This window comes from Pristis pectinata, chromosome 8, assembly GCF_009764475.1.
Source record: "Pristis pectinata isolate sPriPec2 chromosome 8, sPriPec2.1.pri, whole genome shotgun sequence".
Lineage (NCBI taxonomy): Eukaryota > Metazoa > Chordata > Chondrichthyes > Rhinopristiformes > Pristidae > Pristis > Pristis pectinata.
In genome coordinates, this window is record NC_067412.1 from 77,450,990 (window position 1) to 77,478,358 (window position 27,369).

The 27,369-nt window shown below is 39.4% G+C and overlaps 1 protein-coding gene across 1 annotated transcript; it reads right to left on the minus strand.

Moving 5' to 3' along the window:
- Nucleotides 1-3,843: 3,843 nt before the first annotated feature.
- Nucleotides 3,844-26,477, minus strand: LOC127573812 (V-set and immunoglobulin domain-containing protein 1-like). The gene is made up of 3 exons (XM_052022319.1): nucleotides 26,396-26,477; nucleotides 11,975-12,138; nucleotides 3,844-3,960 (listed from the first exon to the last, which is right to left on the minus strand). Exons 1-3 carry the CDS (start codon nucleotides 26,463-26,465, stop codon nucleotides 3,844-3,846), a joined length of 351 nt encoding a protein of 116 aa, XP_051878279.1. The 5' UTR covers nucleotides 26,466-26,477.
- Nucleotides 26,478-27,369: the final 892 nt, after the last annotated feature.

Sequence of the window (27,369 nt, forward strand, 5' to 3'; positions counted from 1 at the left end):
AAGTGTATGTTCCTTTTTAGGCATATACCATGGATGAAAAGGGACAAATATTTTCTACTGGATTCCCCATTATTAATTTTAAAGGATTCAGATGTTGTGACATAGGATTTATCCACTAATGGCACCATGATGAACCATTTCCAAATCATAAAATTCAAGAAGTGATAAGTGCTGAAGAAGAAACAACACCAGACTTAAACTGCCTGGACTTCACAGGTGGGATGTTAGAGTATGAGGCTGAGAAGTGGTGAACAGAAATAATCTGCACAACCTTGAACTAGGGTGAGTGGACTGCTATTTATAATAGACCTGAAATAGTATTTTGTGGATTTCTTTTTCATTTTTAGGGCAATTAGCTGATGTTGAATATTATCCAGGAGATCGTTGGCTACTCTCTATACAACTGACTTGCATGTTTTGCAACTATTTTCAGAGCTGAAAAGGACTGGATGCATGTAAGGAACAGCTAATTATGAAATTATTTGAGCCCAAGATGCTTCTGTATTGAATTACTGTATTTCAGAGTAATTTGAGTTTAAAGCCCACTCTCATTCAACATTTCAGGTAGAGACCCTTCATCTGGACTGGACATCCAGTGCAGATGAAGGGTCTCAATTCGAAATGTTGGCTGTCCATTTCCCTCCACAGACGCTGCCTGGTCCACTGAGTTCCTCCACCAGTTTATTTTTTGCTCCATATTCCAGCATCTGCAGTCTCTTGCATCTTCTTAAATCCCACTGTGGCCATTTGAGACTAATGTCAGTTTAAAAAAATATAGAAATAAAAAGCAAGTACCATTAAAGGTAACCTTGAAGGTGTTGGTTGTCACAAAAATTCGACAAGCTCTCTAAGGTCACTTAAGCAAAGGGAACCTGCCCCACCTGATGGTAAGGGCAGAACTTGATCTATGTTGCCCTGAAAGATGCTGCTTGGAAGTACAGGATTAGCCTGGCAGTGACTCTTTATATTCTGACCCCTTCCAGTGACAAAAACTCTTCATTCTCTTGACAGAACTCTACATAGAGGAAATTGAGGCTATAATCTCCTGCTTCTTAACATTAAAAAAAAGCAAAATACTGCAGACATTGGAAAGCTAAAATCAAAACATTAAACTTTGGGAATCCTCAGGCCACTTAGGACCGAAACAAAGGGAAATTTAGAACTGAAATAAAGAGGGTAGTGAATCTTTGGAAGTCTCTATCCTAGAGGTCTGTAGGGACTCAGTCGTTGATTGCAATCAAAAGAGAGATTGATAGATTTTCCAGCTTTTAAAAGAATGAAGGAATATGGGAATAGGACATAAAAATGGTGTTTGAGGTAAAAAATCAGCCTTGATCTTGTTCAATGACAGAGCAGCTGGAGGGGCTGAATGGCCTCCTCCTGTTCCTATTTCCTATGCTCCTTTATAGATTCTTTGCAGAAGGGAACAGAATTAACATTTCAGGTCAATGAATAGTTCAACAGAACTAGGGAGAAAAAATAGAGCTAAAGCAAGTTTTGTGTTTGAGGGAATCCAGGAGAGATTAAGTACCAGAGGGTCGATAGTACAAGGTGTAAAAAGGTGATGATGGAACAAATATGGAACTAGTTATAACACAGAGACAATTGTGTACTTACATTCCTGGAAACTGACCAATTGAGTACAAGGGGAATTGATGTTTTTCCAAGTCTGATTTGTATGGTGGAATTATTTATCTAATTTAGATCTTTTCTCTATATTTCTTTTGTTTTTGGATCTCCTCTGAATCACAGACCTGTTTGGCTGAAGTCTCACAATATGGAGATACACGTTATAAAAGCCAAGTCCTTCTTTTCGCAATCATCAGTTCATAATCATTTCTATATTTGTTCTAGCACCACCTTTTTTCACCTTGTACCATTGCCCCTCTGCCATTTACCCTCTCCTGGATTCCCTTTCTCTGAAACTTAAAACTTGCTTTATCTCTATTTTTTTCAGTTTTGTTGAAATTTAATATAAATTTGGAGTGGACTATAATCACATGAAATACATGTACTGACTGGAACTCCTTTGAACACCTTTGGCAATCAGTCTGGGTACATACACAGAACCAACAACTTAGTTTGACAATAAGCTTCAAAGTTTGTTTAGGTGTGACCATTCATTTGGCTGGAAAATAGTAGGCATCTGGAAATGCTTACAGGGCAGCAATGTGATCACATGATTCAAATGGCTTTATTTTATTTGTTTGGGCCTTTTTTTGTACACTGTCAGTGAACCTTTTCTTCATGTTATTGAATCAATCTCCACACTGAAAGAGTAATGACCTTGATGTTTTTCTGGAATGTCAACTGTGAACTACAAGGAAACAACATGGTCAATATTATATAATACAAAAGTAACGTCACTGTTGACAAAATGGTCCTGAAAATTTTTCTCAAGTACCCTGACTGCTGTATAACAGACTTTGGCCATTTGACTGGGAGAATTGTGAGATTTTCACTTAATACTTTTGCGTGAACTTCACCCATATTACTAGCAAACAGCATTTTTATTGGTAGTACAATATTTGTTTGATTGATAAACATCACTCTGAACCTTATGCTAAACACCTTGTACCAACTGAAAGGCATGCATTGGTCTGAAGCCAAGCCAAAACAAGTAAATATCTACAAAAATTCTACAGTAAATAAGAGCTCACTAAGATTTAGAAACACTGGCTTCAAAAAACCTGGGGAGCACTCAATTCCCAAATGCCTTGAAAAGAAAGGCATGCAGATATTTTACATTAGATGCAAACAGGCAGGGCACATTGGAACCAGGCAAAGATGGAGAGGAATATCAAAGCTATTATTTATTTATATTTGTGACCTCAATTTTCACAAAATTACAGGATAAATATTTTCCTTCTTGTGAGAACTGCATTGGACAATTTAGGAGAATCTGTGGATTTGGCATAAATTACCATTACATTAACAGATTAAGTTAATGGTTTCAAATTCCTCACTGCAGGCTGAGTTGGCAAAAATAATTGCGTAATTAAGCTAGAATATTCTAAGTATAACCTCTGATCAATATTGAATTAGATATTTTTTGATGAGTTGCTGCACTGGCTTCAGCAACCCTAAAGCTATAAGGATTCTTAGATTAATCGCCATTGGAACACACAACCTTTTCCAAAGTAACTTGTTGCTTGACTGCTTGATTTGTGCCACTTTAAACCACAGAAATAGCCCATTCCTCCACTATGATCAACGTTCCTCCTTCTGCACATGCAGAGTCCAGCCTGAACATCAGCTTGCAAACATTGTTTTAAGAGGTAGACTAAAATTATAAGAAGGAAGTCTGTAATTGTGCAGTGTGGTGTTTTGGGCTTTGAATTTTACTAGACATATGCTTCGAATCCACAGAAGCCTTCTCTATCTAAAGAGTACGAAAGTCCTTTGTGAAATGAGTTGGGAGATCCTCAACCCAATTCCAGATCTACAGCACAAAAATGTTCCTAGTTGATGATAGTTAGCAAAGTCATGCAGAAAGGCAATAGGATGGTTGCCATGTGAAGTAGAAGAGATGATGCACTGGTTCATTATATTGGATCTTCTGAGGTTAGAGCTGAGACTTATTTTAAGGCCAAGTAGATAAATGCATACTATACTTGAGCTCTGAGGACTTGCTCAAACACTGGATAATTGCCATAAAATGCATTCCAAATGCTAGCATTGACATCCTTCAGTGGGAAAAGCACAACATTTAAAATTGGGAGAAAAAGGTTTATAGCAGTGGAGATGAGTGGTGCACTACCTAAAACTGTGAGTATGACTGATCCGATGTTGTTGCCTTTGAAGTCCGGTGGGTTCTCAACTTCACAGATGTAATTCCCAGAGTCAGAAGGACGCAGTTTTTTCAATGGTGATGGATGCATTTCCTGGTTTATGTCCTGCCAATAATCTGCCCTTGAATTCAGAATTTATGAATGTGATGTTGCCCCCAGAATAATAGATCTGTAAATGAAAACAAGAAGTCACAATAGACAAGAGTCATCCTTAAGTATCAGTATGTATGTAAAACTGACGCCTACAGCAGTGAGAATTAGACATCAACAAATTCATTCTTATCCTCAGAAAGAATCAACAGATGTCAATGCAGTTCTTGAGACTAAAATCCGTTCAGTGGAAAGAAGCAGCTTCTAATAAAAATAGTTAATATGCCTATGACATGGAACAATTAAAGGGTGCTGCCTTTGCTTCTAAACTTACAGTGCAATTGGTATCTACTGTGTTATCATGTCAAATCACTCAAACATAATGTGAATTTGAAGAAATTAACACCTTTATTCCAAATAAAGAGATTAGACAAACTTGTTTCATGAAGACTGGAACCCTTAAACTGTTCTTAATTAAATCAAAAGTTCTGTTATTCCATCTGTAGCTAATGGAAACATTTTAGATTATCATAATATTTGTGAATTAACAGTTAAAAATATTTGATTTGCAACACTTTCATCATTTATTCAGATCTTCAGAAAGGTCTTCAGACGAGAGTTTCAGACTGAAAAAAATCAGACATTGTTTAACCTTAAACTGGCTGAGTTGAAGAAACACAAAGATGGTGAAGTGCTTGCAGAAGTTAGGAATTTAGCATCATGTGTTAATTGCACATAACACACCCCAATGTATTAATCGTTTGTAAATGCGATCAGGAGTGTTTGATAAAAGGGCTGCTGAATATGGCTGTGTTATATAGAATTTCTTTGTTTAAACCAAATTAAATAACAGCAGTGTTTGCTTTCTCCTGTGAAAAGATACTATTGTTTGAATATTCTCTTCGTGCAAGGCACTTTGTATGACAACTCCCTCGTAAGGAGATAAAGAGACCACTCTACATAAGTAAGTCCACAGAGACTGGCTCGTTGCTATAAAAGATAAGAGTAACCATTAAGAGGTGTGCTTTCAGAGGGAGCTGTAAAGCTATGGGTTTAAAGGTCAGCCAAGCCCACTATATACCTTGAAAGAGATGGTTTGCGTTACATCTACCCTTTTTACTCAAGGCAGGTCCTGGATGTCACCTTGAGGAATAATGGGTTGAATCCAGTTCTGATTAGTAGATTCTCTCAGTTAATTCCTGGAAGCCATGAGTTTATGAAATCGAAGTTGCTCTAATTTAGCACCAGCTGACACATCATCAACCCACAAGGCTGCTTGTGCAAGAAATAGAAATGTCACACTCATTCAGCTGAGTAGTTAAGTCATGTTGCTCATCAGAGCCAAGAGAACCCTTCACTGTATGTTGTGCCTTAATGTAAAAGTGCAACCGACACACAGAACAGGACAGCAGAGGAACAGGCCCTTCGTCCCATGATGTCCGTGCTGACCATGATGTCAAATTAAACTAATCCCATCTGCCTGTACATGATCCACATACCTCACTTCCCTGCATGTTTATGTGCCTCTTAAAGTGCCTCTTAAACACCACTATTGTGTCAGTTTCCACTACCACCCCTGGCAGCATATTCCAGGCATCTACCACTCTGTAAAATAAAACTTACCCCACACATCTCCTTTAAACTTCCTCCCTATCATCTTAAAACAATGTTCTCTGGTATTCACCATTTCTACCCTGGGGAAAAGACTGACTATCCTATCTGTGCCTCTCATAATTTTATAAACGTCTATCAGGGCTCCCCTCGGTCTCTGACGCTCCAGGGAAAACAACCCAAGTTTGTCCAACCTGACAAACTTTTGATGCATCTGCTGAAACGTAAATGCTCACAACAATTTCAAATTTGGTTTTAATTTTAGTGGTTAGTTGTAATCAGCAATGTATTTGCCTCATACAATACTAATCACACAGTATTCTGCATACCAACATGATGAAACATGTAACTTGTAACTTCCCAACTCATACATTTTTTAAAAAATTAAAAACTGTCAAAGTTACTCTCATATTTTTCAAGCCACTAAATCCTACTGCAGGCTGTTGTGCAGTGGCCTCTCATATAGACATCTGTGGTGATTTTCCCTTCACTGGCCCGGACAGGAATACTAGGAGAGGAATAGACATTTACCCCATCAGGCCTCTTTCACCGTTCAATGACATCATGGTTGATGTATGATGTAAGCCCATATACTCGCCTTTTCTCCATACATCTTAGTACCTTTGATTAGATAAAACCTATAAATCACACATTTGAAGTCAACAATTGAGCTGACAAGGGTTTCTGCTGGCAAAATAAAGTTGCACACACTGCACATGTGAATATTCTGTAACTCAACTCCTTGAAAAGTCTGACTCTAATTTTTAGGCCACGTCGCCCAGTGCTAAACTCCCCTCTCCATTGTGCCAAAATAGTTTCTCTTTACCTACTTTATCAATTCCAATTAATAACTTAGATAATTCATGATTATCACCCCTCAAACATCTAAATTCCAGGGAGTACAGAACTAGTTTATAGCGAAAAAAAAACAAACTGCTGGAGGAACTCAAGCAGGTCGAACAGCATCTGTGGGGGAAGGGAATTGTCCATGTTTCAGGTTGAGACCCTGCATCAGGACTGTAATTGGAGATGGAAGATAGCCAATATAAAGGGGGGGGGGGGTAAGGGGAGAGTGAGACGGAGACTCTAGGAGATGGGTGGAAGCAGACAAGGATGAAAAAAAAGGCAAATGGAACCAACAAGGCTGACGAGGGAGACAGCTGCAGGAGGGTGATAAGTGGTGACACAAAGGCTACCAGTGCTGGAATCTGGTAAGTAAGAAAGGTGATGATGGGCACTATTAAAGGTGAGATGAAGGGCAGATAGAACTAGATAGGGGAGGGGATCTGGTGCATGAAATGTGCAGGTAGTAGATAGATGGGACCAGGAGGGGGATGGGGTTGAAAATGGGTGATGGGGCCTGGAGGGGGTTATGGCCAAGGAACAGAAGAGGGAGGACTGGAGTGTATCAGAAGGAGAGAGAAAGGGGTACACAGGAGGAAAGGGTTACCTGAAATAGGAGTGTTATCTCGGTGTCATCTTTATGTGCATCTTAGCCTTGGAGTTCAGATTATTTGTTGCACTCGAAGACCAATAATTCCTTCCTAAAGCATAGTGCTTGGAACTGTCTGCATTACTTAGAGTTTGGTCCAATTAATGCATTATATTAATGCAACATAACTTTCTCCCCTTTCCAATTTACTCCTCTGCACTAAAACCCTGCACTCCATTAGCCTTTTTTGTTATTTTTTTCTCCTTCCTATGCCATTTCAATGCATTATGATTCTAAGTTTCTTGGAAACTCTATTAATGCTAGATTTTCAACATTTAGAAAGTATTCTATTTTATCCTTTTAAGACCATGTACCTGTAGAGAAATCCATTGCCACAGATTTCCCCAGTCTATTAATATCTCTTCATAGTGTCGTTTTTCATCAATATTACTTACAATAGTCATCATCTTCTGTTATCAGAAAACCTGAATATGTAGCTTTTCACCTCAAAGTTATTAATAAATATGGTGAATATTTGCATCCTTAATGCAGATTCTTGCAGGTCACCACTAGTTACATTCTGTCAATTTCAGTATCCTATTTAGGCTGCTGCTGGCCAAATATTCATAGATATACCCCTTTCCATGACACCAGTCACCTAAAATTAGTCAGAGGTGGCTTACCTTTTATAGACACATGCCCACTCTCTCTAAATGTAACTTTTTCAAGATGTTCAGTCCACCCTTAACTACAGACTTTGATAACTTTCCTAACAACAGATGTTATCTGTAAATTCCTGAATCTCCCTCTCACTACCTTAAAAAGCAACTTAAAGTGCACAATTTTCCAATCCAAAGGAAGTTTTCCCAAATGAAGAGAATTTTGTAAAATTTATAGTGTATTTTCAATGTTTTCAACTCTTTCTCCTGAACTCGCCATTCCCTCTTTTGTCAGGTACCTGTTGCGTGGCGTACAACTGCACTCCTTTATCAACAAGTGGGTCATAAAAGTGGAGGGAAAATTGGAACATATCACCTAGCAATTGATTTTTTGAAACATTCCAGACATAAAGGTGATGTAGAATTGCAAGGATTGTTATATCATCAAAGTCACAGATATAGTTTACCTTGTGATGAGATACCTCAAGGCATAAAACACTATACTGATGTTTACTGATACTCAGAACGTATCCCATTAGTTCCAAATTGCGCAGACTATTCCAACAAATATTTGAGAGAATTTTATTTGTTTATTGTTACTTTTGAACATAGTAAGTTTGGAGTAAGTGGTCATTTGGAATGAGGAACCTTGGGTAATGCTTTGATTTTTAAATTCTTGCTCTTGTTTTCAGTCCCTCCCTGGTCTTTCCCCTCCATCTCTGTAACAAGCCCCAACTTGATAACCCTCCATTATTTCAGCATTCAAAGGAATCAATCATAGCAAGATTAGAAGGTATGGGAATGGGCCTTTTTGGGTTGGAAGATGACACAGCTACAATAAAAAGATCCCACTCAGGGGCATGGACACATAAAAACAGGTTGATGTTTTTTATTTTCCTTTCTCCCATCTGTTTTGATCTCCTTCTGTGTTTAGCTTTTCTCTTTTCAAAAGGCATCAGTCATGTCCCCTGCTATAAACTCTAGTTTTATTGATTAGTCATTGCTCCAATGGCATTGCACAGTATTGGTAAAGTTAATTAACTGCTTTTCCAGAAAAAGTGTAACTCATTCTATTCACATCGCTGAACACAAGCTGCATTCAATGCAAAAGAAAATTCTCAATACACATTTCATTTAACAACAATACCAGATAGTCAATGAAGAGCAGAGTGCTTCCAAATCGACTGGCTAGTATTTTAACCAACAGATTATCTGGTTATTAACACATTGCTACATGTAGGGCCTTGGTCCTTGCAAATTGGCTGTTACAGTTTCTAAACCGCAACAATGATTTCACTTCAAAAGTAATTCATTGGATGTAAGGTTCTTGGGGATGTCCTTAAATCATGAAGGCACTAAATAAATGCAAGTCTTTCCTTGTTTACTAGCACTATCAACAGAAATGGCGATTTCCCAAAACATTCAAACAGTTTCCCCATCCTCTTATTTAAGAACACAAACAATTCATTCATCAAGAGAGTATTTTATAATATACAGGATATTCACTTTGTCCATTTTGAATGTAAACATTCACTTTAGCTTACACTTTATTGCCGTTGAGAGTTGTCTCTCTGCTACGCAACAAAATTGAATGAGATGAATGCACAGTTAATTCCCTCCAGTGGCAGGCTGCCTAATTTCTGCTGTAAACTGTAGAATGACTTCTGGACTGTGTTGGACTGGCAAACTTTTCTTAGTTCTAAAAGTGCAGTTTCAAAACTTAATACCTCTTTTTTGTTCTTCAGTTTCTTACAATCCTATCAGTTCTTACTGTGCTCTTACCCTGTATCCTGTCCACATTTGACGAGATAAATGTAACCGACTCAAATGACAGAGAAATAAAGATTTTTTTAAAATAAGGTAACAAAAACTTACAAATAATTTAAGGGAGTTATTATCTGGATGACATTGATTAAGGGAAACTTGAATTGTTACTTTCCTTTCATTAGACTATGAACATGTTTGCATGTGTTATTTTCCAAAGATGACTATTCCATTGTAGTTGGGTTGTTAATAAATAGGAAGGCAAGTTTGTTGACTTAAAAAGTATCATATTTGTGCACACTTTGCAAACAAAGTATTTACCCCATGGACACAAGATTCAAAATGGAGAATTTGGAGGGCTGCTTTACAACATTGTATGGTACCAAAGTCTGTCCATCAACATAGAGACAGAACTTACCTCTAACTGTTGACTACACAATCCTCGTTTATCAAATATGTGTGCCGTCTTGGGGCAATGCATCACGCTGCTCTCATCCATAATATAACCAGTAGGACAGGAGTTCTGCTGGATTTGGGTAGAAACGTGCTAGTTGGACAGCTTGCTGTATAAAGGATTATATTCTGTCATGCTATACAATTGAATATCCCACTTTATATTGATTAAACTAAACTTATTGCTTTGGATTAATGAAGATGGAATCAGTTGGTATTAGTTCTGATCTCACTCTGCAACATTTTCTCCTGACTTCCCCTGAATGTGTTAAATAATTTGGAGGCACTTACAATCATATCAATAATATGCACCTCCTTATCACCCAGCAAATGACCAGTGAATGCAAACTGTGAATGAATAATTAACCTTCAGCATTTTTGGCCTTAAAGATCCACCAGCAATTTGTTTTTCTTTTAAACAGTAACTACTGCTTGGAAGGGCCTGCCTGCTGAATTGACCCAACTAGCTGCCCAGGGTGGAACAAGTTGGACCCCTACGCTCTAAACTATTTTTACTCTTCTGTCCAAGCCACTACTTTCAACAAATATTGAGGCTCATCCCAACCTACTAACAATACTATATGTTGTCAGAATAAATAAATACTCAATGCATGAACCTAGAAATGTTACGTAACCTGAAATACGTCTCAACATGAAAAAGCATAGGTGAAAAACAAAGGCTTAGGAACTGTAAAAGGTTACTTCGCCTGTTATTTTTGGTAGCATCTTAATTCTTCCTCTCCACATTCCATCAGACTGAAGAACAGGTTAGATGGAGGGAAGGGGAACAGCAGTGGGAAACAAGTACTTTTCTTTATCAACATCTTTTAACTGATCTTGTAATGTATTGCTTCAACAACACATATCATTCTTCCCTGAAATAATCTGTACTACCTGCTTCAATACTTAAGTCCTTTAAGTAAAACAATGGCAAAAGAAATAATAATGGGACTTAAGATATACAAATCTTCCAGACTTGATTATTTTCACCCACAAGTATGAAAAGAAAGTGCAGAAGTTGCACACGCAATAGTCCTGAATTTTCTAAGATCTTTAATTTAGGGATCATGCTTTTGAATTTAAAAATTGCAAGTATCATTCCTTAATAAAGACAAAAGTGAGATACAAACAAGGGAACTTCAGATTTTAGTCTAACATCAACATTCTAACATAACATAACATAACGTAACATAAAATAATAGCTTTTTCCCCTCCACCATCAGATTTCTGAACGGTCCATGAACCCATGAACACTACCTCATTATTCCTCTTTTGCACTAGTTATTTATTTTTGTAACTTAGTAATTTTACTGTACTGCTGTTGCAACACAAATTTCATGACATATATCAGTGATAATAAACCTGATTCTGATTCAGACACTGTCCAAACCGCTGAGTCTTTCCAGCATTTTCTCTTTCTATTTCTGATTTCCAGTACCTGCATTACTTTTGATCAAGTGAGTGCACAGAACTACAGCATTTGAAACTTAATGTAATGAAGAATTATGTTACCTGTTAGAACCAAGTAAGTCAAAACAAGAAACTTTCTGAAGAGTGATAACTTCATAGCTGTGTAGAAGGGAAAGGATTTAGCTGTCCAATCTAAACCTACAAGCTAAAATCTAAAAGCTAGTCCACAGGTGCAAAGTTTGTTTAAAAAGTCCAAAGTAATGTTAGCCTTAAGGGAACTGGAAATCAAAAATGAGGAAGCAATGTCGTATAGAGCCTTGACCAGACCCCATGTAGTGGGCTTGATTTAGGGTACACTGTCTGAAGAGCCACCAAATTGATACCAGGGCTGAAACTGTGAGAATAAGTTGCATGTATCTGGCGTTTATTTAAAACATCACTTCTATTGTTAACTTTGAGGGATTTAAGCACAATCTAATTTAGATGTTTAAAATATTAAAGTAAATATGTAGAGAGCGCTTATCCTGGTGAAGGAAGGGGTGGGGGAGTGGTGAGACGGGCTTGTTCTACCATATCTTTTCCTCCCTTTCTTTTCTTCAACATGGATATATTGAAGATGTGTCTATTAAGTCCAAGGTAAATGCTGCTGACATACAAGTAATGTCACCCTACCCTGACCCATCCAGGGGAGCCAAGAGCAGAGCTCACCACTGTGCAAAAGGCAAGACCAAATATTTTACCTCCGATGCTCAAGGTGGATTTACCTGCTTGTGTGAATTGGAGTGGCTTGATATGAAAGTCCATTGGATGTTCAGGTCAGTTGAGTCACCGTCCGTAGTTTTGTATGTACACAGCAAGGTTGCACTCCCTCCTTCTGTTCCATTCACATGGCTGTCCTTCACTGTTACCTGAACTGCAAGCGCACATCCTGAGGACAAACAAATTCACTGATGACCAAGAGTTCTTTGCAGCTCATTCTAATTAACACAGTAGAACATATAGATTTGAACATAATTTAAACAATAAAAACAGAATAAGTACATTTTATTGTGCGTACACAGGTTTTTAAAGTACACAACTATTACAGGATTAAACATGAATGTTTTTGCCTTAATTTTCTTCCTTTATTTTAGACAGCACACTTACTCCATGAATGGTGTTGAAAATGTGTGTGGGTTGGGGGGGGGGGGGGGGGGGAAGGAGGGTAGAATAGACAGAACTGATTGGCATGCTGGAAAGATCAGGTTCACAATAAATCAATTTGCAGAATATGTTCAAATGAACAAAAACATCAATTCCAGACTATTTTTTCCTTAAATGATTCTGATTAGAATATGAAACAAGAACACGTACTTTCTCTACCTAAACAGCAATGGCACACACCGAGTTTTTAAACTTTATGGGCCAATTTAAAATCAACTGCTGTCTTTGTTCTTGACTGCCACTGAGCACAAGTTTTACTCTAAAATTTGCAAATGTTTCTTTTCAATTCATTTATGGGGTGTGACTTTTTCAGGCAATGCCAAGATTTACCATCCATCCTGATTGTCCCTTAGAAGATGGTGGTGAACCAACTCTGATTTTGGAGCTCAGATAGTGGAATCCTGCAGTGCGTAAGGTAACCACTTCTGCTGAGCTAAAAGATACCTGCATTAGGTGCAGAGTAATGGAACTTCCTGGCAGACATCCACAAGGAGAGCCTGGGATTAGCCTTTGGTCAATGGAGTTTGGAGAAAGCGAGATGATTTCACCAAGACGTTAAAGATTCCAAGAGTAAATGAAAGGCAGATATTGAGAGGCCATTTCCTATGTGGACAGCTTAGAACTAAGATCATAGGATAAGACACAAAAAGCAAGCTGCTGGAGGAACTCAGCAGGTCGAACAGGATCTGTGGAGGCAAAAGATAGTCAACGTTTCAGGTCGAGACCCTGCATCAGGCCCTATCGACTATCCCTTTGCCTCCACAGATGCTGCTCGACCCACTGACTTCCTCCAGCAGCTCATTTTTTGCTCCAGATTCCAAGATCTGCAGTCTCATATGTCTCCATAGGATAAGGAAGTTAATTTTTTTAGTCTGAGGTTTCTTTACACAGAATCTTTTAAACGTTCTGCCTCAGAAGGCTGTGAATGCTCAGTCACTGAGTATTTTCAAGACCTTTTTGGACTCAGATCAAATCAAGGGATAGTGAGATCAAGTAAAAAAGGGACTCTGAGGTTAAGGATCAGCCATGATCTTATTGAATATTGGAACAGGTCTTATTGTCTACATTTGTTTTGATCTCTAATGTTCTTAAGTCATTTCATTAGAAATAGCATGGATAATCCTTAAAATATCCGAAGAAACCTTTCCACTGACAATCATCTGATTATTACTTTAAAATTCCCTGCTTTTTTTGTCCTGTGACTGTAACTCCTTGTGAGTCAAGTTTAAGATGATAGAAATACTTTTATAATGTATTATGGACCCCAACACAGCAGAGTCAGAAATCCCAAAAATGTGGCACAGATTAATGCCAATAATTAGACTGCAGTGACTGGAAAATGTAGGTCACATTGTTAAGCATGTGAAGAAAAGGCGTCTAGAGAAATATTTTCCCACTGAATACACATTGCAAAGTTGCTGAGTACAGCTGTTCAGAGCTCAGGAATAGAGAAGCAACTTTAGAATTATGGTTCAGGTGCTGGGAAATCGTGAATTTGCATGCACAGTGCACTGATCCATGATTCCAGGAATACAGTTTACACATTGCCTTGATAAGCTGGTCTCAGGAGTGATTAAGTAACTTAAAAGGCAAACTGATCACTTGTTAGTGGCTTAGGGAGCTGAGAATCATCCTGGGGAGCAGAGTTTGCAAATCAATAATTCAAGGATCAAAGGAGTCATGAAGAAACTTAAAGTAAACCGAACAGCTACACAGACATTGAAGATGTAAAAGATCTTGAGTGTTTCTCGGAGCTTGGAAAGTTGAGAAGGATTCTCTGAGTGAAACTCGTTTACAATGCATGGAAATAAAAAAAATACTACAGATGCTGGAAATCTTAAAAAACAGAAAATGCTGGAAATACTCAGCAGGTCAGGCTGCATCTGTGGGGACAGAGCTAACTTTTCTGGTTCAAGATTCTTCATCAGAACTGGGAAGGAGGGAAAAGAACCTTGTAAGGCTGCAGGGAGGGTGCAGGAGGGAGATTTCTCTGACAGAGTACAACTGGGTGACCATGGGGATAAGCTGTAAACAAGGTTATCTGAGTGAATGGGAGCAGTTGTAGAGGGAGAACAGAGACAAAAGAATGCAGTAGGTGGAAATGCAGAGCAGGAAGGCATCCCCGGCAGGTCAGGCTGGGCATGTCCTCCACTCCCGGAGGGAAAAAGGGAAAAGGGAAAAATATACAAACAAGCTGAGCTGATATCACAGATGGATGACTGATACAGACTGAAATCAAAGTTACCTTAAGTTGTAGAATTCAAAATGCAGTCTTTACCATAGATGTACAATCTCTTTAAACCTCCGTCCAACACCAGGATGGTCTGAGGGCCATCCACTTCTCCCTGGAGCAGAGGCCCAACCAGTTCCCCTCTACCAACACACTCATTCACCTGGCTGAATTTGTTCACACATTGAATGACTTCTCCTTCAACACCATTCACCTTCTCCACATCAAAGATGTAGCTACGGGCTCCCACATGGGTCCAAGTGATGCCTGCCTTTTTGTGGAACAGTCTTTGTTTCAGTCCTACCTGGGCCCACTCCCTCAACTTTTTTTCCCAGTACATCAGTGACTGCACTGCTGCTGCCTCCTGCACTCATACAGAACTTGATGATTTCATTACTTTTGCTGCCAATATTCACCCTGCCCTCACCTTCAAATGGTCAGTCTCTGACTCTTCCCTTCCTTTGCTGGATCCCTCCATCTCCATCTCAGGAGAGAAGCTAGCTACTAACATCAGTTGCAAGCCTATCAACTCCCAAAGCTATCTTGACTACTGTTTACCCCACCATGCCTCCTATAAGGACTCCATTCCATTCTCCCACTTCCTTCGTCTCCCTCATATTTGCTTTGATGATGAGATATTCTTTATAGGTGCCTCTGAAATGTCTTCTTTCTTCCTGAACTCTCTACCATTGTTAACAAAGTCCTTGACACCAGCTCATCCATTTCCTGAGCTTCTGCTCTCACCCTTCTCCTCCAGGACAGAAGGATAGAGTTCTCCTGGTCCTCACCTTCCACCCCACTGTCAGCAGATCCAACAGATCATTCTCCACAATAACCACCTTCAAAGAGATTCCTCCACAAGACACATCTTCCCTTCTCCCCTTGCAGTGTTTCACAGGGACTATTTTCTTCACAACTCCCTGATTCACTCTTCTGTTCTACCAACCATACCCCTTACAACTGCAGGTGATGCAATGCTTGTCCTTTCATCTCATCCCTTCCCATCATCCAGGGACCCAAACAGTCTTTCCAGTTGAAGCAGTGATTCACTTGTACCTCTTCCAACCTAGTGCACTGCATTTGGTGTTCACAGTGTGGTCTCCTCTGCGTTGGAGAAACCGAACACAAATTGGGTGATTGCTTTGTAGAACACGTGCATTCAGTTCGCAGTGGTGAACCCTGAGCTTCCCGTTGCCTGCCACTTTAATTCTCCACCCCACTCATCAGTCTGTGGCCTCCTGCACTGTTACAATGAGGCCCAACACAAGCTTGAGGAACAGCACTTCATCTTCTATCCAGGCACGTCACAGCCTTCTGGACTCAATATTGAATTCTACAACTCAAGGTAACTTGATTTCTCTGTTTGTATGAGTCACCCATCTGTGATATTGGCTCAGCTTGTTAGTATACTTTTCCTTTCGTTCTTTTTCCCCTCCAGGAGTGGAGGACATGCCCAGCCTGACCTACCGGGCAGGTCTTCCTGCTCTGCAGTTCACAGTTCCTACACTCTTATGTCCATGTTCTCACTCTCTAACTGACTCAGTCATTGACCAGATTACCAGAGGACCAGTTCATCCTCATGGTCACCCCAGCTTTACCCTATCAGAGACATCCCTATCTCCCACCCTCCCTGCAGCTTAACAATCTTTCTTTTTCCTCCAGTTGTGACGAAGGGTCTCTGACCTGAAATGTGGACCTTTTCTTCCCCCCCAGATGTGGCCTGACCCATTGAGTATTTCCCACATTTTCTGGTTTTATTTTAGTTTACAATGCATACTGCACCATGATAAAATTCAGACAACAAAATTGAAAAACCTTCCACTAAAATAAGTTATTTTTCTCACATTCTGATTCAATAGAGTATGAAACCTGAGAGGGAGAGGAGTTGCACTGCACCTTTACAGATAAACAGTGTAACTATTGAAGTATGCCACTCAAGAGATGCTCCTGGTATCCACATTCTATTTAGTGAGAACTTCAATTCGTGTTGGCATTAAAGAGATTCCAAATACATTGGCACTCACACCGTCACACGTTGGTAGACCTGATAATCTGACAGAACCAGAACTCGCAGCAGTGTTCTGTTACACTGTTGATGACTAACCAGCCCATTTGGTTCACCAGTGAATTTGCAGGGATGGATTTGTTTCCACTTTGCTCCAGATAACACTGTAAACTGTAGGTCCAATAGCTTGAATAATCCTAATTCAACAAGGTATAGGAAGCCTGCCAGTACATCTGCCTGATACCTGAAGTTTCATTCCCTTTCTTTCCTTCTATCTGTTCAGCATCAAGAGCAGAGCCTTTCTCCTCAAAGTAGGTCACTGCATGATAGAAGGGGTGGTGCAATTGATGGCTTGTTCTTCCAAGGTTGTGATGCCTACATCTGCTTGTTGCAGGTTAGCTATCAGTGGTTGGAGACCTGTAACATTTCTTCCAATAGCCACAGGGTCTCTAACCACGGGTGAGCTGGCAATGGAGGGCTCATTTAGGGAAATGGGAGTCTGACGCCCATACTTAATGCCTGGTCTAGTGGAGTGGTGGAGGGGATCATTGCCTCAATGCTGGTGGCATTGACCTGAGTGAGGATGGTGATGTTAGTACAGCAATCTTACCAATTGAAGAAAAGGATCTTCAGAAGACATTGCTGAAGGTACCTCTTCAGACTTTTGAGGTTTTATCAGAAGATCACCCAGATTTCACATCAATAAGGTGTGTATGGATGGTTGACTAATTACCGCCCTGGATTTTGGTAACTTATTGTAGATCATGATCCACAACATTTTCCCAAGGGAGGCACTTGCAGCCTGGTTTCTATGGCTACTGAAGTAATAGCCTCCCATGTCACGGTGATTTGTGATGGACTGTGTGACGACCTAAGGCAAGATGATAGCGCACCTTGAAAATTAATATGAGTGAGAATCCTAGTCTATGTTAGGTGTTTGCAAAACCATCCACCGCAGACTGAATGTAATTTTCAATGTATGTGAGGATGTCATTGCCATACAATGAATACCTTGGAGATTCATACAGAGATGATGGTGATTAAGGCAACTGACCATCCATCCTTTGTTGAATGTCAATTCAAGTGGGATGGCAGTCTGAAATAAGGGCCAGAATCATTGCTAGGAAGGTGGCGAACTTAGTTGGATGGAAAATGGGATCATCTCAAATCCATTGCAGAAAACAATGGTATATAGTGCCTGATCAGTCGGTAGAGAATAGCCCACTGCATATGACAAAACACGTCTCGCACCAGCAGAAGGAAGAGTTATATTAGCATTAACGAAACCTAAAGAAAGATCTATGTCATCAAAAATAAGTAGTAGTAATTGAAGGTCAAGGTGGTCGAGCTTTTTGCTGATGAACATGAAACAAGAAGCTTTCACAAAGTTTACAGAAGCCACTATGGCTGAACTCCCAGGATGCAACTCACTCTGAACCAAAGATGGGGCAGTACTCCTGAAGAAAAGCAAAGCCATGAAAGGTGAAACACCTTGAGATACTCCTGAACCATGAGTCAACAGTCAAATGATCAAATCCATCCCTCAACACTCTGAAAACTGGTACAGAAGCTTAAGTTCCACAAACTGTTTTCAAATCTGGTCCAATAAGAAGATTCCAGAGGAGCTGAGAAGTACTATCGTTGTTACAACCTCTAAGAAAGGAAATGTCGGGACGTGGAAAATTATTTGGCAATGTCTTCCTCTCTACAGCAGGAATAATCCATCCCCACTTCTTCTTAAACAGGTTACTTCCCCTTTTGAAGGAAATCCTGCCCCAGTCTGTGTGATTTTCGAACCATGGTCACTGTTACATATCAGCAACAAAGGTAGGATCTGTACGTGTTCTTCATTGACTTCCCAGAGACCGTTGTCAATTATGAAGCCCAATGGAAGGAACTGGCTAGATTTGATGCTCTCCAAATTTATTAAGACCCTAAGCTTCTTCAAGATCAGATGACTGCCACTGTTCTGTGCTTGTAAGTTGTGTATAGCTAGAGATCTTTTAGACTTGATTCTGATAATCTACTACTGAGCTCAATACATCTAGGTAAATAGAATGTGTCCTATGAGAGATAATATATAACACTTCACATTGGAAAATTTACAACTGTAGAAATTCTGTTGCACAATCTGAAGAAGCAGAATGCTTTTCTTTTACATTTTTAAGATACAAAACTGAAATTGAATGAAAAACTGATTCCTCTTAGTTTAACAGCCAATCATTCAGTGCTCGACTTCTACAATCCAGAAAGGGGGTGACAAGTGAAATTCTTAAGAAAGGACCCCATTTATTAACCCTAATCCTGTGAAAGTAGGGGAGGGTTGAGCAGCAAACTGTTGTTTTTATTCTTGGATTGGATGCATATACAATCACATAAAATGTATTGTTCACTATTGGATTAGTGTGATAAAAGCAGCATGAGTGTGAACGTGCAGCTCCAGAGTATTAAATTAGAAATTAGAAATAAAGTCCTCACTAAAATTTCATATGAAAGGAAGTTTGAAATTTGAGACTGCTGTCACCGACCACAAATCAAATGGATTGAACATTCAGCTCCCAAGTGCAGAGGGATCAAGTGTGGAGCAGTCAGTTTGAAAAAAATCACTTCTGTTTTCCACCCAAGCTCACAAATCGCCAGGAAGCTTGGCAATTAGAGCTGCTGTTGGTTAATAGTTAATCCACGGCCTGACAATATCTTGTGAATGAAATCTCAACTGCTTCAGCATTCTGCACCATCTGTTTCTTTGTTCATGTGTTTTGGCAACGAGTTTCTAATCTCCAGAGCTGGGCCTGGCCACCAGCTGCTCCTTTACAGTGTTATTTCCAAAGCCCAGCACCATGTGTCAGCCACACCATAGGTGGAGATCCAGCAAACTGGGACATGGCAGAGAAAGCCAACACCCCTCTACGTGCATCACATTCCCAACCTGCTTTCTCATCCCCAGATCATCAACTGCCAGAGCTGACAATAGATAGAGGTAGAGAATGTTAGACAAACCTATTCAATACAATGGGAAGAAGGACTCAGCATTTTCAGTCTCCACCCTTTTCCTGACCTTTGCACCTGAAAAATTAACATTAGGGAAGCTAAACTTGTAGACTTTACAGATCAAACACTCTCACTGAATGTATAAGAGCCATGGTACAGGATGGCAATAAGGCTGAAAAGCTCAAGAAAATCTTTGTTTTCAAAGTTAGGAGAGAAGATAAGATCTTTATTAGTCACATGTACATCGAAACACACAGTGAAATACATCTTTTGCATAGTGATTTTTGGGGGTCAGCCCGCAAGTGTCGCCACGCCTCCAGCGCCAACACAGCATGCCCACAACTTCCCAACCTGTACGTCTTTGGAATGTGGGAGGAAACCGGAGCACCCGGAGGAAACCCACACAGACACGGGGAGAACATACAAACTCCTTACAGACAGTGGCCGGATTTGAACCCGGGTCACTGGCACTGTAAAGCATTATGCTAACCACTATGCTACCATGCCTGCCTATGATGGGGTACAGTGATCTCCACACTTGACCTTCTAGGCAAGAGTGATATGGAGCAGTGTTTAGGACAGTATCTTACCAGCTTTTATTTATTCATTTTCAGAACGTGAGCATCACTGACACTGCCCGTATTTATTGCCCATCCCTAACCGCCCTCGAGAAGATGATGATTAGTTGCCATCTTGAATCATTGAAGTCATCTGGTGTAAGCACTCCCGGAGTGCTGACTGGGGAAATCCAGCTTGTAGACCCAGCAACGATGAAAGGTTGTCCACCTGAAAACACTGCTCTGTTTCTCTCTCCACAGGTGCAGCCTGACTGGCTCTTCATTTCCAGCACTTCCTCTTTTTACATCTGGCAGTAACATTTCTCCCTATAAAATGCAGCAATGTATAATCTGCTTGTAGATTCCATGTAAAGAACAGTGAAATAGTGCTGCAGCTACTGACCTAGAATCATACTTCTTGTAATTAATAAATAGATTCAGTTCTCTATATATCAAAACAAGTTCAGAATTCGGTCCAGAGTATCTGGTCTGTGTTATCCAATATTTTATTCATCTGCACATATCCTATTTACTTCTTGAAACAATTCATTGCACCACACTTGTCATATTTTTTTCCATCATTCTATTTTTGTCGTGCTTTTCTCATTATACTATTTCGGGCACTATTTCCATCACACGAATTTTTTGGCAATGCCTAAGTTTGCTACTTCAGGCCTGATTGCTGCAATCTTTCCACATGACACATCTGAGACCTGAGTTCTCCCAGTTGCTAGTTTGTGCATTTAATCTGATACCTTAAACAATGCCAGGCTGCTCCAATCTTATAGAGAATGGTTCCATTTATTGTCCCCAATCTTGCTCTCTCTCCAAATACAAGGGTTCCCTGGGTTACAGATGGCAGAAATCTGTCTTAACACAAATTCACCCATACATTTTTATAGGCATATCCCAAGACCATCAAACCACATAACTGTTTTACAAACCTCTGATCTTCCCCTGAATCCACTGCAACAAACATAATGGTTCAAAACAAGCTGAGAGCTAGCCAGCAGGTTTGTAGAGAAGCACCAGGTAGCTGCAGAGAAAGCAGCAGCACATTCTGGACTTCTGTGCCTGTCCACTGCATCAGGAACATGCTGGAGGTCAGGTATGCATGCATTTGGCTTCCTCACTCTGCGCTTGGACTCACTGTTGAATTCAGGATATTCCACAAGTGCAGCAATGTATTTGTCCCTCAGCTTTATGCCAGCCACAGCTAACACTTCCAATGCAATTCTGTTCACTTGAATCAGGCCACTGACCATCATTTAAAAGGTAATTTTTTATATTTATTTTTATTTCAATGTATATTTACCTTTAATTAAATAATAGTTTTTAACATACCTTTTTATGATTTAATTTTGTTTCAACTACTTCCAAATGTCTATGAGAATCAGAGACAGTTGGAATCAGTGAAAAGACTTTCTGACAGTATGAACACGTGGTCTTTGAAGCTGTGTGTCTGTAAAAATCTAGTCTGGCTGCAGAGCAAGTGCTGGGACCCTGATGGGATTATTAATGATGAAAACCATCAATCTGCAATTTCCACAAGAACGAATCAAACAATTCAGTCTTAACCCTAGTACTATAACTCCCAAAATACTATGTGATAAAAATATGACTTATTCATTCACCATGAATGATGGCACTGATGATATTCTGTATACTGTAAGGTATAAAGCAGATCATCCATTTAAAAACTGAGCAAAATTATTGGAGATCTTCCTGCATGAAAATATACATACTATGGTTTCGACCAAGACATCAATATCCATAAAGTGAAACAACTTAAAAGTTGCAAGATGTTCAAAAGTTCTGCACAGTTTCAGTATTGAACAGATGTTTTTTAATGCCCTGTGTGCAGTAATCCATCCTTGTGTCTTCAGCTACTAATATTTTTATTTTTAATGTTTCAATTTCCAAAAAATGTTCAGATTTCACAGATAATTGGCTACTATCCTTGGTGAAAAAACATCCTATATGCCTTCGGCTTCATTTTCTATCCATTGTCCATTACTATATTAAAATTGGCTCACAATGCCAATTGTTTACACTTCCTGCTCTTTTTACCTTGAACTGTGAGATTGTGAAATTACTTGGGTGGAGCCTTCAAGTTCACGGAGGGTCAGACTGGATGCCCATTATACATCCAGACCTATCCAATACTGCTTATTTTACACTCCTGCCCTACTTGAAAGTCACTACACTCATCTTCCTTCACCATTCCTGCAACTTTCAGTCTTTGTAGTAACACAGTGATTAAGCTACATGACTAATAATCAAGAGCCTGGACTATTGATCCAGAGGAAGGTTCAAATCCTAACATAGTAGTTGGGAAATTTAAGTTCAGTTAAATAAATCTGGAATAAAAATAAAGTATCAGTAATGAAGACCATATAATTATTGGATTATCACAATCTGGTTCACCAATGCCCCTGAGGGAAGAATTATCCTTAACAAGACTGGTCTGAATGTTATTCCTGGCCCACAGCAATGAGGCTTGACTTTAAGTACTGATTGTGTCAAAATTACAATGAAAGTCAATAATAAATAGTGCAAACAAGGTAAAATGAACCACTGACACTACTCTATTTGCTGGATACATCAGACACACAACCAGCCAAATCCATGAAGATTCCCAACCTCAGCAATATTGCCTAAGGGCACATGAGTGTAAAGGCAAGGCTGAGACATTTGCAACCATGTGCTGAATGTATGAACCAACAAATAATCTGCTGGAGGAACTCAGCGTTCGTAAGGGAAAGGAATTGTCAACATTTGGGTCAAAAACCTGCATCTGAGTGTGATGAACTATCCTTGGCTCCTCCTTAGCTTCTCCCATTCACAGAAACCATTCTTCGGACAGTCAGTATTCTCCACAGGATAGCAAGAAGCGGATAAGTAAGAAGAAAGGGCCCCAATAACATCCTACCTGTAGTACTGAACCCTAAATTTAGTCATGCCTTTTTAGTCAAGGTGCTCATTATTAGCCACAACCTGACAACATGAAACATTGCTCAATATCACTCAGTCACAGAGGAGCTCAGATCTAATCCAGCAATTAATAGCCAATCAAGCTATACCTAGTCATCAGCAAACTGACATGGACAGAGCAATTACGTTCACTTACTTCCCAATAATCTACTCAATCATGCTCAGTTTGGTTTCCGCCAAGACTACTGGGCTCCAGACCTTATTATGGCCTTGGAACAGAATGGACTTCCAAATGAAGTGAGAAAAACTGATTTTTATATAAAGCAGTATTTGATCAATGGTGTCTTCAATGAGTCCTATTAAAATTGTCATGGGAATTGGGGGAGGAAGGAGGAATTTCCACTGGTTCTAATTATTCCTAGCAAGAAGGAAGATGAATCTGGTTCCTAGGGGTGGCAATCATCTGTGCTCCTCGACAGTCCTGCAAGGCAGTTTCCAAGGCCAACCATCTTCATCAGCCTTACAATAACCTTTACTACGGTAACAAAGTTACACAATGTTCAAATAAGTGGTTAGTAACATTCAGGCCACACAAGTGGCAGGCCATGACCACCTCCAACAGGAGAGAGTTCAATGTTCAAATAAGTGGTTAGTAACATTCAGGCCACACAAGTGGCAGGCCATGACCACCTCCAATAGGAGAGAGTTTAAGTACCTCCTCCATCCCATTGCTGAATATCTCACTACAACATCCTGGAGAGTTCTTAAATATTAAGGGAATCAAGTTACTTATAGTTTGTACAGAAAGATGGTGCTAAAGTAAAAGATCAGCCATGATCTTATTGAATGGTGACACGGGAACAGGGGGGTGAAGTGCCTAGCTCTGCCTCTACTTGGTATGTTCTTAACACTGACCAGGAACAAAACTGGACCAATCACATACATACCACAGGCTACAAGAACAGGCCTGGCTGGTATTCTGGGTGACTGAATCATGTCTCGACTCCCCAAAACCAGTGTTCCATCATCTACACAAACAGGTCAAGTCCATACTTCCTGCTTTGTCTTGATGATTATAGCTCCAATAACATACAAGAAACTGAAACATCTTCCAAGACAAAGCAACCTTCTTGATTGTCACTCAGTTCTACAACTTTAAAAATTCACTCCTTCCATACCAGCACACTGTGCTGCAGTGTGCACCATCAATAAGATGGTTGCAACAACTTACCAAAGTTTCTCCAACACATGCACCAAGCTCATGACCTGTAACAGCTGGAAATACGAGGGTATCTGACACAAAGGAACACAATCACAAGCAAATACCCATTCAAGTCACACACTATCCTGCCTTGGAAATAACACAGCCTCGCTCTATTATCTCTAAGTCAAAATCGTGGAACTCCATGCCAAACAATACTTCAACTATATTATTACCATTCAGACTGCCACCATTTAAAAAGATGACTAAGCACCACCTTCTCAGGGCAATTAAGGAAGAGCAATAAATGGGGCCTTGGTAGTGACATCCACAGCTTGGTAAATAAATTAAAAAAGATTAAAACATATCAAAGTGCAGGTTATTTTGCTTTGTGTTCACCACTGTCTTCAAACCTGGAGTCATGGTCCCTGGTCTTTCATTTCAAAGTCTCAATAAATATAAGACATTAAAATACCAAATAGCAACAAGCTAAACTCGTGAGGAAAAAAAGTGATGGCAGTTTTTTTTCACAATTATTACTCTACTACCCCATGTCTAGTTGTAAGATTATATAAATGTCTGCATAAATTTACTTCTCTTTCAACTCCCCCACATTGCAGTCACCTCTGTTTGGCCAGGCTCTGGAAAAAGAGAGTCAGCAACGAGAAGGCACACTACTTCTCAAATGAAGGAAGCATGTTCCTACCCTCGATCTGGGCTACAACTGGCTTTGAGCAGTGTTAATAGTTCTGCATATAAAGCAAATTCTTTCATATCCTTCCAAGAGATAAAAGGAACAAAATTAGATTTAAAGTGGAGTGTAAGATAATATCACCTGTTCATCATAGGAAAATTAGTTTTGTCAATGTACAGTAAATCATTAGATTATAGGTTATAAATGAAAGCATTTTGAACAAATAAAAAAGGCAAATTTAATAGTTGGAGATAATTTCTTATTAAATCCATAAAAGACATATTGCTGGTAATCCTGTGACCTAGAGAGGTAATACCAGCAAGCAGATGGGAACACCACCACCTACAAATGTCCTTTCAAGTAACAAACCATTCTGCCTTGGAAATATAATGCTGGTACCTCATTGTCACTGGGTCTAAATACTAGAAATATTTTATTACATAAACTGCAAATGTTCACAAAAGCTCCCCATCAGTTTCTCAAGGGCAAGTAGGGATGGGCATTCAGTGCTGGTCTTGCCATTGATAAACCACATCCTGAAAATGAATTTTATTTAAATAAAACAACCTTCCACTCCAATAAAATCCTAGAATTTGTTTAGCTGCTGATTCTACTTTTAACATCAGTTTCCTGCTTGATAATTCTCATTTCTTTCCTTTCATTGAAATTCTTAAGGGAAAGCTAAAAGCAAAGGAAATTAGCAAAGCTGAATGAAAAATTAGTAATTTTGCATCGTTGTTAGGTGCACACATCAGTTGTTTTTGCTTTATGTTCAGCATCAACTCAAAGAACAGATCACCTTAAACAACTCCAAAATTTCAATCTGACACCAGAATTGTATTCAGGGTATCCCAGACATGGCGAGGGAACACCATGACCACTATTGTGAGAAAAACAAATAGGCAGTCTTCACAAAAAGCAGAGCAGAGCTCCTCCCTGTTAATGTGAACTGCCATGTTCTCTCTTTGTCCTCGTGCACAAGACTATATCAATGTACTTTGAAATTTAAGAAGGGGAATTAGACATGTTGCACTAATGATAAAATAGTTCGTAAAAAAATAAGTAGATATTTGCTATTTCTGATGTTTTAATTCCAGATTGTCACTTTAATTATTTATTTTTACTATTTGTTTTTACGGACAAAAGTAAGTCATACAGGATTGGGAAATACAAAAAACTATACAAGCTCAATTGAGAGATCTGACTTTGTACTCATTACTAGGTTGAGAATCTCACAACTAAAAGCAGTTTCTTTCTACATAATGAGAAAAGTAACCAACCACTCACAACCTTACAGAATGCAGTTGCTCAGATTTCAACCCCTTACCATCCAAGTCGAGACTAGAAATAAATCAACTTGTGATACATACCTGAAAATGCGATTAAAGTCACTAACAACTGCAGTCTGAGTGATGACATCTTTGTGTTAATTGGAACCATGAAATATGTGGATTTGAGCGTCTCGGGTTGCTTGACTTCTCAATCCGTAGTGCAGAAGGCTGTGCAAGGAAGGTTAGTCCAGTCATTTATCAGTCCTTGATCTCCATGACAAACATACGTTTCATTTTCCGGGGCGTGGATGTATTTTTTTTCCCCACCAAACTCCAAACTGTAGACATGTAGTCATGTTTGAGTCTTAGTTTTCAATGAAACTCTTGTTCCTTTTCTAATTTTTATCTACCTTTCATTATACTAAACTTTGCAGATATACCGATGGATACTATTGGTATATCAAGGGGGTTGGAGGTTTAAAAATAGGGAGGTTTTATTGCAATTGTATAGGATGTTGGTGACGCCTCACCTATAATACAGTATAGAGTTTTGGTCTCCTTACCTAAAAAAAGATTTAACAACATTGAGGCAGTACAAAGGAGACTCACCAGGCTAATTCCTGTGATGAGAAGGTTGTCCTACCAAAAGAGCCTAAATAGTTTGGGCCTGTTTCTGCCAGTTTAGAAGAATGAGGAGTGGCCTTATTCAAAACATGTAAGAACCTAAAGGAGCTTGACAGGGTAAATGATGGGATGTTTTCACTAGTGGGAGGGTCTCAAACAAGGGGACACAACTACAAGACAATGCCTGGTCATTTAAAACTGAAGTACACAGAAATGTCTTCTCACAGGAGGTTGTGAATCTCTGGAATTCTCTGCCCTGACCAGAGGTGGAAGCTGGACCATTAGAAGTATTTAAAGTGGAAGTTGATACATATATTCTTTATTAAATCTATGTTATGTAAAGAATGGCGATTAGATATTTATATCAAACAGTCTGTGAGCCTCATTATCACTGCCTTGCTGCCCAGGTGCTCCTGCTGGTTATGTTGTAGTTTCTTAGTGAGAAGGAC